This window comes from Phyllobates terribilis, unplaced genomic scaffold, assembly GCF_046119375.1.
Source record: "Phyllobates terribilis strain yellow unplaced genomic scaffold, ASM4611937v1 Scaffold_2__4_contigs__length_985480577, whole genome shotgun sequence".
In the NCBI taxonomy this organism is placed as follows: domain Eukaryota; kingdom Metazoa; phylum Chordata; class Amphibia; order Anura; family Dendrobatidae; genus Phyllobates; species Phyllobates terribilis.
The window spans coordinates 300,406,923-300,421,393 of NW_027362762.1; the positions used below are offsets into that span (position 1 = coordinate 300,406,923).

Sequence of the window (14,471 nt, forward strand, 5' to 3'; positions counted from 1 at the left end):
AATGCTGGAATACCGCAGGTGCATTGGTCAAACCAAAAGGCATAACCAGACTCTCAAAATGTCCTTCCGGGGTATTGAACACTGTTTTCCATTCGTCCCCTTCTCTGATTCTAACCAGATTGTAGGCTCCCCTTAAATCCAACTTGGAGAATACCTTAGCTCCCACAACCTGGCTGAACAAATCAGGAATCAGAGGAAGAGGGTATGGATCACAGATGATTTAATTTCCTGAAATCTAAACAGGGACGTAGACCGCCATCTTTTTTCTTCACAAAGAAGAACCCTGCCGCTACGGGCAAAGATGAGGGTCTGATACGTCCCGTCTCCAGACTTTCCACAATGAAATCCTTCATGGCTTGTCTCTCAGGGCCAGAAAGATTATACAGTCTGGACTTTGGTAGTTTAGCTCCGTGGGTCAGGTTAATAGGACTGTCATATGCACAATGAGGAGGCAAATCCTGACACCCCCTCTTTGCTTCTGGTCACCGGGCCCCATACAGCAGTAAGGGCAGTAATGCCCTGATGGCGGCCCTGCCCCCAGCTGGGCAGCGGGGATTCAGCTGTCAATCATAATGATGTCGGAAGTCCCGTCCCGTCGACAGATTGGCGCAGAAAAGAAACCTCAGCTTTGTAGACATGACATCAGCAGAGGCTTCTGAATCCCCAGCACGGCTCTGTGCCAGGGAAGAACAGCGCCGTGCCCAACAGACAGGTAAGTTGCAATTACCTGCCTGTTAGTGCTTAGGTACATTTTTTGTTTTCTATAAAGTCCCGGATATCCCCTTTAAATGCCACTGTCAATCTTTGACAGCTCCATTTAAAACGTGTAAACTGGGGGGCTCACAGTTCCACATGCCCATCTGATCCCCAAGACAATCATTGGGTGCTAATGGATTGCCATCAGGGGTGTAACGATAGCAGTTGCAGAGGTCGTTACCAGGCCCTGTGTGGGTGAGCGGTCCACCGACGCCAGCAGAAACTTCAACTGTATGTGTGTCTTCAGAAGAGGACACCACGCGGCGAGTGAGCAGAGGTAAGGTAAGCATAATGTTTTTTTTTTTTTTTTTTCTATGCATTGAAGTACAGCAGCAGAACGGGGGACATATACCAGGAGGGTGACATATACCAGGATGGGACCCAGCGTAAGGGACATATCAGGATGGGGCCCAGGATAAGGGACATATTACCAGGATGGGGCCCAGGATAAGGGATATATCAGGATAAGGGACATATTACCAGAATGGTGCCCAGATCAAGGAACATATACCAGGGAGGAGGATATATATACCAGGATGGGGCCCAGGCACGATAAGGGACATATATACCAGGATGGAGGACATATATGTATACCAGGATGGGGGGGCCCCGATCCAAATCTTGCACTGGGGCCCATTGGACTCTAGTTACGCCACTGGTTGCCATTACAGCCAGGACACTACTGAAGGCCCCCGAGCCTGCCATGACAAGTCAGGATTTTTACTATATACTGTGGTATTGCAGTATATAGTACAAGTGATCAGAAAATTGCAGGTTCAAGTCCCCAAAAATGATTAAAAATTTAAGTAAAAAAATAAAGTTTCCTAAAGAGAATCTGTCACCCCCTGGGAGATTTGAGACCTCTAATATGGGTATACAGGTTTTAGAAAAGTATATCTATACATACCAGTATGGCCCATAGTAGAGGTATGCTTGCAGAGAAATGTCATTTTATAAAATCACTTTTCACATGTGTCCCCCTGACGCCAAGAAATCCCTGCCTATCTGTTTAGTAAGCCCAGAAATCCCCGCCTATCATCTTATTATGCATATTCCCCCCGCGCATCACAGGGCCCTGTGGTGTGCACACGTCTCATTCACTTCCCGCGCATGCGCAGAGCATCAGGGGCGCTTCATTTCCTCCTTGTCCCGTTGTTCTCTGCGGTGTTCTAATGCGCAGGCGCCGGGGAGTCACAGTGACAAGTGCTCCTGATGCTCTGCGCGCAGGAATTTTTTTTCCTGTCTTCCAGTACATATTATTATTATTAATTTATATAGCGCCATTGAGTCCATGGTGCTGCACATAAGAAGGGGTTACATACCAAATACAGATATCACTTACAGTAAACAAACTAACAATGATAGACTGGTACAGAGGGAAGAGGACCCTGCCCTTGCGGGCTTACATTCTACAGGAAAGGGGAAGGAGACAGTAGGTTGAGGGGTTGCAGTAGTTCCAGTATTGTTGGTTGAGGTGGCAGTAAGAAAGGTCATGGCCGGCTGTAAGCTTGTTTGAAGAGATGGGTTTTCAGGTTCCGTCTGAAGGATCCTGGTGTGGTGGATAATCGGACGTGTTGGGGCACAGAATTCCATAGGACGGGGGATATTCGGGAGAAATCTTGGAGGTGATTGCGTGAGGAACGAATACGTGTGGAGGAGAGAAGGAGGTCTTGGGAGGACCAGAGGTTACATATAATGGAGACATTTACAAGTACAATTCGTCCCACAAAAAAAACAAACCCTCATATGGCCATGTTGACAGACAAATAAAACTTATGGCTCTTGGAAAAAGGAAGGAAAAAAAACAGAAACCCAAATACGGCCATGTTGGTAAAAGGTTAAATACGTATTGTGTGCATTTTCCCTGATGCCGTGTTCACATGATGAGGTTCTTGGCTCTGATCTTCCAAAAAACATGGAAAATTACGGTGAAAAGGCTGTTGATGCTTTGCAGCGGTGCTGCAGGTTTTTGGTGCAATTGTGGCAAACATGGTGTCTCATTTATCTTGTAACTCGCCCCAGTGCACTCACACTAACCTCAGGGGGTTTCTTTTTTACAAGTTTAAAAAAAAGTTGAGAAACATCTTTTATTGAAAAGGTTAAAACAAAAATAGAGAGAACCAACAGCGATGTGACCTGATGTGTGAGCTCTGCAGCCCGACTGATGGGTGACACGGAAGCTCCTTCTCAGGACAGCAGCGATCCTGTCACACTATCACTCCAGTCAGGCATTACCATACACACACCATCAGCACAGGCAAAGGGAACCAGGAGGAGGCTGGGCAGGAAGAATCTCCCGCTCCTCCCCTGCAGCGTGTGCTGGAGGCCATGGAGGACTACACTGAGGTACAAGTATGGGAACAGGCTGTGCAGGACATGTGCGTGGATGGGGGCGGCCTCCCAGAGGATGTGTCTGATGCAGGGGCACGGGGAAAACTGCTCATTACTGCACTGTGTGTGTCTGTGTCTAAGGTGTAATAACTAAACTGTGTGTCTATGGTGTGACTGTGGTGTAATGATTACTGCACTGTGTGTGTGACTGGTGTAATGATTACTACACTGTGTGTGTGACTGGTGTAATGATTACTGCACTGTGTGTGTGACTGTGGTGCAATGATTACTGCACTGTGTGTGTGACTGGTGTAAGGATTACTACACTGTGTGTGTGACTGTGGTGTAATGATTACTGCACTGTGTGTGTGACTGTGGTGTAAGGATTACTGCACTGTGTGTGTGACTGTGGTGTAATGATTACTACACTGTGTGTGTGACTGGTGTAATGATTACTGCCTGTGTGTGTGACTGTGGTGTAAGGATTACTGCACTGTGTGTGTCTGTGTCTATGGTGTAATAACTAAACTGTGTGTCTATGGTGTGACTGTGGTGTAATGATTACTGCACTGTGTGTGTGACTGTGGTGTAATGATTACTGCACTGTGTGTGTGACTGGTGTAATGATTACTGCACTGTGTGTGTGACTGTGGTGTAATGATTACTGCACTGTGTGTGTGACTGGTGTAATGATTACTGCCTGTGTGTGTGACTGTGGTGTAAGGATTACTACACTGTGTGTGTGACTGTGGTGTAAGGATTACTACACTGTGTGTGTGTGTGACTGGTGTAATGATTACTGCCTGTGTGTGTGACTGTGGTGTAAGGATTACTACACTGTGTGTGTGACTGTGGTGTAAGGATTACTACACTGTGTGTGTGTGTGACTGGTGTAATGATTACTGCACTGTGTGTGTGACTGTGGTGTAATGATTACTACACTGTGTGTGTGACTGTGGTGTAATGATTACTGCACTGTGTGTGTGACTGGTGTAATGATTACTGCACTGTGTGTGTGACTGTGGTGTAATGATTACTACACTGTGTGTGTGACTGTGGTGTAATGATTACTACACTGTGTGTGTGACTGGTGTAATGATTACTGCACTGTGTGTGTGACTGTGGTGTAATGATTACTACACTGTGTGTGTGACTGTGGTGTAATGATTACTACACTGTGTGTGTGACTGGTGTAATGATTACTACACTGTGTGTGTGACTGTGGTGTAATGATTACTACACTGTGTGTGTGACTGGTGTAATGATTACTGCACTGTGTGTGTGACTGTGGTGTAATGATTACTACACTGTGTGTGTGACTGGTGTAATGATTACTGCACTGTGTGTGTGACTGTGGTGTAATGATTACTACACTGTGTGTGTGACTGTGGTGTAATGATTACTACACTGTGTGTGTGACTGGTGTAATGATTACTGCCTGTGTGTGTGACTGTGGTGTAAGGATTACTGCACTGTGTGTGTCTGTGTCTATGGTGTAATAACTAAACTGTGTGTCTATGGTGTGACTCTGGTGTAATGATTACTGCACTGTGTGTGTGACTGGTGTAATGATTACTGCCTGTGTGTGTGACTGTGGTGTAAGGATTACTACACTGTGTGTGTGTGTGACTGGTGTAATGATTACTGCACTGTGTGTGTGACTGTGGTGTAATGATTACTGCACTGTGTGTGTGACTGTGGTGTAATGATTACTGCACTGTGTGTGTGACTGTGGTGTAAGGAAGGATTACTGCACTGTGTGTGTGACTGGTGTAAGGAAGGATTACTGCACTGTGTGTGTGACTGTGGTGTAATGATTACTGCACTGTGTGTGTGACTGTGGTGTAATGATTACTGCACTGTGTGTGTGACTGTGGTGTAAGGAAGGATTACTGCACTGTGTGTGTGACTGGTGTAAGGAAGGATTACTGCACTGTGTGTGTGACTGTGGTGTAATGATTACTACACTGTGTGTGTGACTGGTGTAAGGATTACTGCACTGTGTGTGTGACTGTGGTGTAAGGATTACTGCACTGTGTGTGTGTGTGACTGGTGTAAGGATTACTACTCTGTGTGTGTGACTGTGGTGTAATGATTACTGCACTGTGTGTGTGACTGTGGTGTAATGATTACTGCACTGTGTGTGTGACTGTGGTGTAAGGATTACTGCACTGTGTGTGTGACTGGTGTAAGGATTACTACACTGTGTGTGTGACTGTTGTGTAAGGATTACTACACTGTGTGTGACTGTGGTGTAAGGAAGGATTACTGCACTGTGTGTGTGACTGTGGTGTAATGATTACTGCACTGTGTGTGTGACTGTGGTGTAAGGATTACTACACTGTGTGTGTGTGACTGGTGTGAGGATTACTGCACTGTGTGTGTGACTGGTGTAAGGATTACTGCACTGTGTGTGTGACTGGTGTAAGGATTACTGCACTGTGTGTGTGACTGGTGTAAGGATTACTGCACTGTGTGTGTGACTGGTGTAAGGATTACTACACTGTGTGTGTGACTATGGTGTAAGGATTACTACACTGTGTGTGACTGTGGTGTAAGGAAGGATTACTGCACTGTGTGTGTGACCGTGGTGTAAGGATTACTACACTGTGTGTGTGACTGGTGTAAGGATTACTACACTGTGTGTGTGACTGTGGTGTAAGGATTACTACCCTGTGTGTGTGACTGTGGTGTAATGATTACTACCCTGTGTGTGTGACTGGTGTAATGATTACTGCACTGTGTGTGTGACTGGTGTAAGGATTACTACACTGTGTGTGTGACTGTGGTGTAAGGATTACTACACTGTGTGTGTGACTGTGGTGCAAGGATAACTGTACTGTGTGTGTGACTGGTGTAAGGAAGGATTACTGCACTGTGTGTGTGACTGTGGTGTAATGATTGCTGCACTGTGTGTGTGACTGGTGTAATGATTACTGCACTGTGTGTGTGACTGTGGTGTAATGATTACTGCACTGTGTGTGTGACTGTGGTGTAAGGAAGGATTACTGCACTGTGTGTGTGACCGTGGTGTAAGGATTACTACCCTGTGTGTGTGACTGTGGTGTAATGATTACTGCACTGTGTGTGTCTGTGTCTATGGTGTAATAACTAAACTGTGTGTCTATGGTGTGACTGTGGTGTAATGATTACTGCACTGTGTGTGTGACTGTGGTGTAATGATTACTGCACTGTGTGTGTGACCGTGGTGTAAGGATTACTACACTGTGTGTGTGTGACTGTGGTGTAAGGATTACTACACTGTGTGTGTGACTGTGGTGCAAGGATAACTGCACTCTGTGTGTGACTGTGGTGTAATGATTACTGCACTGTGTGTGTGACTGGTGTGAGGATTACTGCACTGTGTGTGTGACTGGTGTAAGGATTACTGCACTGTGTGTGTTACTGGTGTAATGATTACTGCACTGTGTGTGTGACTGTGGTGTAAGGATTACTGCACTGTGTGTGTGACTGTGGTGTAAGGATTACTGCACTGTGTGTGTGACTGGTGTAAGGATTACTACACTGTGTGTGTGACTGTGGTGTAAGGATTACTACACTGTGTGTGACTGTGGTGTAAGGAAGGATTACTGCACTGTGTGTGTGACCATGGTGTAAGGATTACTACACTGTGTGTGTGACTGGTGTAATGATTACTACACTGTGTGTGTGACTGTGGTGTAAGGATTACTACCCTGTGTGTGTGACTGTGGTGTAATGATTACTGCACTGTGTGTGTGACTGGTGTAAGGATTACTACACTGTGTGTGTGACTGTGGTGTAAGGATTACTACACTGTGTGTGTGACTGTGGTGCAAGGATAACTGCACTGTGTGTGTGACTGGTGTAAGGAAGGATTACTGCACTGTGTGTGTGACTGTGGTGTAATGATTGCTGCACTGTGTGTGTGACTGGTGTAATTATTACTGCACTGTGTGTGTGACTGTGGTGTAATGATTACTGCACTGTGTGTGTGACTGTGGTGTAAGGAAGGATTACTGCACTGTGTGTGTGACCGTGGTGTAAGGATTACTACACTGTGTGTGTGACCGTGGTGTAAGGATTACTACACTGTGTGTGTGACTGTGGTGTAAGGATTACTACCCTGTGTGTGTGACTGTGGTGTAATGATTACTGCACTGTGTGTGTGACTGGTGTAAGGATTACTACACTGTGTGTGTGACTGTGGTGAAGGGATTACTACACTGTGTGTGTGACTGTGGTGTAAGGATTACTACACTGTGTATGTGACTGTGGTGTAAGGATTACTACACTGTGTGTGACTGTGGTGTAAGGAAGGATTACTGCACTGTGTGTGTGACTGTGGTGTAATGATTACTGCACTGTGTGTGTGACTGTGGTGTAAGGATTACTACACTGTGTGTGTGTGACTGGTGTGAGGATTACTGCACTGTGTGTGTGACTGGTGTAAGGATTACTGCACTGTGTGTGTGACTGGTGTAAGGATTACTGCACTGTGTGTGTGACTGTGGTGTAAGGATTACTGCACTGTGTGTGTGACTGGTGTAAGGATTACTACACTGTGTGTGTGACTGTGGTGTAAGGATTACTACACTGTGTGTGACTGTGGTGTAAGGAAGGATTACTGCACTGTGTGTGTGACCGTGGTGTAAGGATTACTACACTGTGTGTGTGACTGGTGTAAGGATTACTACACTGTGTGTGTGACTGTGGTGTAAGGATTACTACCCTGTGTGTGTGACTGTGGTGTAATGATTACTACCCTGTGTGTGTGACTGGTGTAATGATTACTGCACTGTGTGTGTGACTGGTGTAAGGATTACTACACTGTGTGTGTGACTGTGGTGTAAGGATTACTACACTGTGTGTGTGACTGTGGTGCAAGGATTACTGCACTGTGTGTGTGACTGGTGTAAGGAAGGATTACTGCACTGTGTGTGTGACTGTGGTGTAATGATTGCTGCACTGTGTGTGTGACTGGTGTAATGATTACTGCACTGTGTGTGTGACTGTGGTGTAATGATTACTGCACTGTGTGTGTGACTGTGGTGTAAGGAAGGATTACTGCACTGTGTGTGTGACCGTGGTGTAAGGATTACTACCCTGTGTGTGTGACTGTGGTGTAATGATTACTGCACTGTGTGTGTCTGTGTCTATGGTGTAATAACTAAACTGTGTGTCTATGGTGTGACTGTGGTGTAATGATTACTGCACTGTGTGTGTGACTGTGGTGTAATGATTACTGCACTGTGTGTGTGACTGTGGTGTAAGGATTACTACACTGTGTGTGTGTGACTGTGGTGTAAGGATTACTACACTGTGTGTGTGACTGTGGTGCAAGGATAACTGCACTCTGTGTGTGACTGTGGTGTAATGATTACTGCACTGTGTGTGTGACTGGTGTGAGGATTACTGCACTGTGTGTGTGACTGGTGTAAGGATTACTGCACTGTGTGTGTTACTGGTGTAATGATTACTGCACTGTGTGTGTGACTGTGGTGTAAGGATTACTGCACTGTGTGTGTGACTGTGGTGTAAGGATTACTGCACTGTGTGTGTGACTGGTGTAAGGATTACTACACTGTGTGTGTGACTGTGGTGTAAGGATTACTACACTGTGTGTGACTGTGGTGTAAGGAAGGATTACTGCACTGTGTGTGTGACCATGGTGTAAGGATTACTACACTGTGTGTGTGACTGGTGTAATGATTACTACACTGTGTGTGTGACTGTGGTGTAAGGATTACTACCCTGTGTGTGTGACTGTGGTGTAATGATTACTGCACTGTGTGTGTGACTGGTGTAAGGATTACTACACTGTGTGTGTGACTGTGGTGTAAGGATTACTACACTGTGTGTGTGACTGTGGTGCAAGGATAACTGCACTGTGTGTGTGACTGGTGTAAGGAAGGATTACTGCACTGTGTGTGTGACTGTGGTGTAATGATTGCTGCACTGTGTGTGTGACTGGTGTAATTATTACTGCACTGTGTGTGTGACTGTGGTGTAATGATTACTGCACTGTGTGTGTGACTGTGGTGTAAGGAAGGATTACTGCACTGTGTGTGTGACCGTGGTGTAAGGATTACTACACTGTGTGTGTGACCGTGGTGTAAGGATTACTACACTGTGTGTGTGACTGTGGTGTAAGGATTACTACCCTGTGTGTGTGACTGTGGTGTAATGATTACTGCACTGTGTGTGTGACTGGTGTAAGGATTACTACACTGTGTGTGTGACTGTGGTGTAAGGATTACTACACTGTGTGTGTGACTGTGGTGTAAGGATTACTGCACTGTGTGTGTGACTGTGGTGTAAGGATTACTACACTGTGTGTGTGACTGGTGTAATGATTACTACACTGTGTGTGTGACTGGTGTAAGGATTACTACCCTGTGTGTGTGACTGTGGTGTAATGATTACTGCACTGTGTGTGTAACTGGTGTAAGGATTACTACACTGTGTGTGTGACTGTGGTGTAAGGAAGGATTACTGCACTGTGTGTGTGACCGTGGTGTAAGGATAACTACACTGTGTGTGTGACTGTGGTGTAAGGATTACTACCCTGTGTGTGTGACTGTGGTGTAATGATTACTGCACTGTGTGTGTGACTGGTGTAAGGATTACTACACTGTGTGTGTGACTGTGGTGTAAAGATTACTACACTGTGTGTGTGACTGTGGTGTAAAGATTACTACACTGTGTGTGTGACTGTGGTGCAATGATTACTACACTGTGTGTGTGACTGTGGTGTAATGATTACTGCACTGTGTGTGTGACTGGTGTAATGATTACTGCACTGTGTGTGTGACTGTGGTGTAATGATTACTGCACTGTGTGTGTGACTGTGGTGTAATGATTACTGCACTGTGTGTGTGACCGTGGTGTAATGATTACTGCACTGTGTGTGTGTGACCATGGTGTAAGGATTACTGCACTGTGTGTGTGACCGTGGTGTAAGGAAGGATTACTGCACTGTGTGTGTGACCGTGGTGTAAGGAAGGATTACTGCACTGTGTGTGTGACCGTGGTGTAAGGAAGGATTACTGCACTGTGTGTGTGACCGTGGTGTAAGGAAGGATTACTGCACTGTGTGTGTGACCGTGGTGTAAGGAAGGATTACTGCACTGTGTGTGTGACCGTGGTGTAAGGAAGGATTACTGCACTGTGTGTGTGACTGTGGTGTAATGATTACTGCACTGTGTGTGTGTGACCGTGGTGTAAGGATTACTACACTGTGTGTGTGACTGTGGTGTAAGGAAGGATTACTGCACTGTGTGTGTGACCGTGATGTAAGGATTACTACACTGTGTGTGTGACTGGTGTAAGGATTACTACACTGTGTGTGTGACTGTGGTATAAGGATTACTACCCTGTGTGTGTGACTGTGGTGTAATGATTACTGCACTGTGTGTGTCTGTGTCTATGGTGTAATAACTAAACTGTGTGTCTATGGTGTGACTGTGGTGTAATGATTACTGCACTGTGTGTGTGACTGGTGTAATGATTACTGCACTGTGTGTGTGACTGTGGTGTAAGGATTACTACACTGTGTGTGTGTGACTGTGGTGTAAGGATTACTACACTGTGTGTGTGTGACTGTGGTGTAAGCATTACTACACTGTGTGTGTGTGTGACTGGTGTAATGATTACTGCACTGTGTGTGTGTGTGTGTGTGTGACTGGTGTAATGATTACTGCACTGTGTGTGTGTGTGACTGGTGTAATGATTACTGCACTGTGTGTGTGACTGGTGTAATGATTACTGCACTGTGTGTGTGACTGTGGTGTAAGGATTACTGCACTGTGTGTGTGACTGTGGTGTAAGGATTACTGCCCTGTGTGTGTGACTGTGGTGTAAGGATTACTGCACTGTGTGTGTGACCGTGGTGTAAGGATTACTGCACTGTGTGTGTGACTGTGGTGCAAGGATTACTGCACTGTGTGTGTGACTGTGGTGTAATGATTACTGCACTGTGTGTGTGACTGTGGTGTAATGATTACTGCACTGTGTGTGTGACTGTGGTGTAAGGAAGGATTACTGCACTGTGTGTGTGACCGTGGTGTAAGGATTACTACACTGTGTGTGTGACCGTGGTGTAAGGATTACTACACTGTGTGTGTGACTGTGGTGTAAGGATTACTACCCTGTGTGTGTGACTGTGGTGTAAGGATTACTACACTGTGTGTGTGACTGTGGTGTAAGGATTACTGCACTGTGTGTGTGACTGTGGTGTAAGGATTACTACACTGTGTGTGTGACTGTGGTGTAAGGATTACTGCACTGTGTGTGTGACTGTGGTGTAAGGATTACTGCACTGTGTGTGTGATTGTGGTGTAAGGATTACTGCACTGTGTGTGTGACTGGTGTAATGATTACTGCACTGTGTGTGTGACTGTGGTGTAAGGATTACTACACTGTGTGTGTGTGACTGTGGTGTAAGGATTACTACACTGTGTGTGTGTGTGACTGGTGTAATGATTACTGCACTGTGTGTGTGTGTGTGTGTGTGTGACTGGTGTAATGATTACTGCACTGTGTGTGTGTGTGACTGGTGTAATGATTACTGCACTGTGTGTGTGACTGGTGTAATGATTACTGCACTGTGTGTGTGACTGTGGTGTAAGGATTACTGCACTGTGTGTGTGACTGTGGTGTAAGGATTACTGCACTGTGTGTGTGACTGTGGTGTAAGGATTACTGCCCTGTGTGTGTGACTGTGGTGTAAGGATTACTGCACTGTGTGTGTGACCGTGGTGTAAGGATTACTGCACTGTGTGTGTGACTGTGGTGCAAGGATTACTGCACTGTGTGTGTGACTGTGGTGTAATGATTACTGCACTGTGTGTGTGACTGTGGTGTAAGGAAGGATTACTGCACTGCGTGTGTGACCGTGGTGTAAGGATTACTACACTGTGTGTGTGACTGGTGTAATGATTACTACACTGTGTGTGTGACTGTGGTTTAAGGATTACTACTCTGTGTGTGTGACTGTGGTGTAATGATTACTGCACTGTGTGTGTGACTGTGGTGTAATGATTACTGCACTGTGTGTGTGACTGTGGTGTAAGGATTACTACACTGTGTGTGTGACTGTGGTGTAATGATTACTGCACTGTGTGTGTGTGACCATGGTGTAAGGATTACTACACTGTGTGTGTGACTGTGGTGTAAGGAAGGATTACTGCACTGTGTGTGTGACTGTGGTGTAAGGAAAGATTACTGCACTGTGTGTGTGACCGTGGTGTAAGGAAGGATTACTGCACTGTGTGTGTGACCGTGGTGTAAGGAAGGATTACTGCACTGTGTGTGTGACCGTGGTGTAAGGAAGGATTACTGCACTGTGTGTGTGACCGTGGTGTAAGGAAGGATTACTGCACTGTGTGTGTGACTGTGGTGTAAGGATTACTACAGTGTATGTGTGACTGTGGTGTAAGGATTACTGCATTGTGTGTGTGACTGTGGTGTAATGATTACTGGACTGTGTGTGTGACCGTGGTGTAAGGATTACTACACTGTGTGTGTGACCGTGGTGTAAGAATCACTACACTGTGTGTGTGACTGTGGTGTAAGGATTACTACCCTGTGTGTGTGACTGTGGTGTAAGGATTACTGCACTGTGTGTGTGACTGGTGTAAGGATTACTGCACTGTGTGTGTGACTGTGGTGTAAGGATTACTGCACTGTGTGTGTGACTGTGGTGTAAGGATTACTACACTGTGTGTGTGACTGTGGTGTAAGGATTACTGCACTGTGTGTGTGACTGTGGTGTAAGGATTACTACACTGTGTGTGTGGCTGTGGTGTAAGGAAGGATTACTGCACTGTGTGTGTGACCGTGGTGTAAGGATTACTGCACTGTGTGTGTGACTGTGGTGTAAGGATTACTGCACTGTGTGTGTGTGACCGTGGTGTAATGATTACTGCACTGTGTGTGTGACTGTGGTGTAATGATTACTGCTCTGTGTGTGTGACTGTGGTGTAATGATTACTGCACTGTGTGTGTGACTGTGGTGTAATGATTACTGCACTGTGTGTGTGACTGTGGTGTAAGGATTACTGCACTGTGTGTGTGACTGTGGTGTAAGGATTACTGCACTGTGTGTGTGACTGTGGTGTAAGGAAGGATTACTGCACTGTGTGTGACTGTGGTGTAATGATTACTGCACTGTGTGTGTGACTGTGGTGTAAGGATTACTGCAGTGTGTGTGTGTGACTGGTGTAATGATTACTGCACTGTGTGTGTGACTGTGGTGTAATGATTACTACACTGTGTGTGTGACTGTGGTGTAAGGATTACTGCACTGTGTGTGTGTGACTGGTGTAAGGATTACTGCACTGTGTGTGTGACTGTGGTGTAAGGATTACTGCACTGTGTGTGTGACTGGTGTAAGGATTACTACACTGTGTGTGTGACTGTGGTGTAAGGAAGGATTACTGCACTGCGTGTGTGACCGTGGTGTAAGGATTACTACACTGTGTGTGTGACTGGTGTAATGATTACTACACTGTGTGTGTGACTGTGGTTTAAGGATTACTACCCTGTGTGTGTGACTGTGGTGTAATGATTACTGCCCTGTGTGTGTGACTGTGGTGTAATGATTACTGCACTGTGTGTGTGTGACCATGGTGTAAGGATTACTACACTGTGTGTGTGACTGTGGTCTAAGGAAGGATTACTGCACTGTGTGTGACTGTGGTGTAAGGAAGGATTACTGCACTGTGTGTGTGACCGTGGTGTAAGGAAGGATTACTGCACTGTGTGTGTGACCGTGGTGTAAGGAAGGATTACTGCACTGTGTGTGTGACCGTGGTGTAAGGAAGGATTACTGCACTGTGTGTGTGACCGTGGTGTAAGGATTACTACACTGTGTGTGTGACTGTGGTGTAAGGATTGCTGCATTGTGTGTGTGACTATGGTGTAATGATTACTGCACTGTGTGTGTGACTGGTGTAATGATTACTGCACTGTGTGTGTGACTGTGGTGTAAGGATTGCTACACTGTGTGTGTGACTGTGGTGTAATGATTACTGCACTGTGTGTGTGTGACCGTGGTGTAAGGATTACTACACTGTGTGTGTGACTGTGGTGTAAGGAAGGATTACTGCACTGTGTGTGTGACTGTGGTGTAAGGATTACTAACCTGTGTGTGTGACTGTGGTGTAATGATTACTGCACTGTGTGTGTAACTGGTGTAAGGATTACTACACTGTGTGTGTGACTGTGGTGTAAGGAAGGATTACTGCACTGTGTGTGTGACCGTGGTGTAAGGATTACTACACTGTGTGTGTGACTGGTGTAATGATTACTACACTGTGTGTGTGACTGTGGTGTAAGGATTACTACCCTGTGTGTGTGACTGTGGTGTAATGATTACTGCACTGTGTGTGTGACTGGTGTAA

General features: G+C 45.8%; 1 protein-coding gene across 1 annotated transcript in view; it reads left to right on the forward strand.

The window, feature by feature from the left end:
- Window positions 1-2,951: 2,951 nt before the first annotated feature.
- Window positions 2,952-14,471, forward strand: part of TEX30 (testis expressed 30) — a 75,726-nt gene continuing 64,206 nt past the window's right edge. Inside the window, exon 1 of the mRNA XM_073664231.1 lies at window positions 2,952-3,102. Within this exon, the coding sequence (XP_073520332.1) occupies window positions 3,085-3,102 (18 nt within the window). The 5' untranslated portion in view covers window positions 2,952-3,084. The remainder of the gene's footprint in view (window positions 3,103-14,471) is intronic.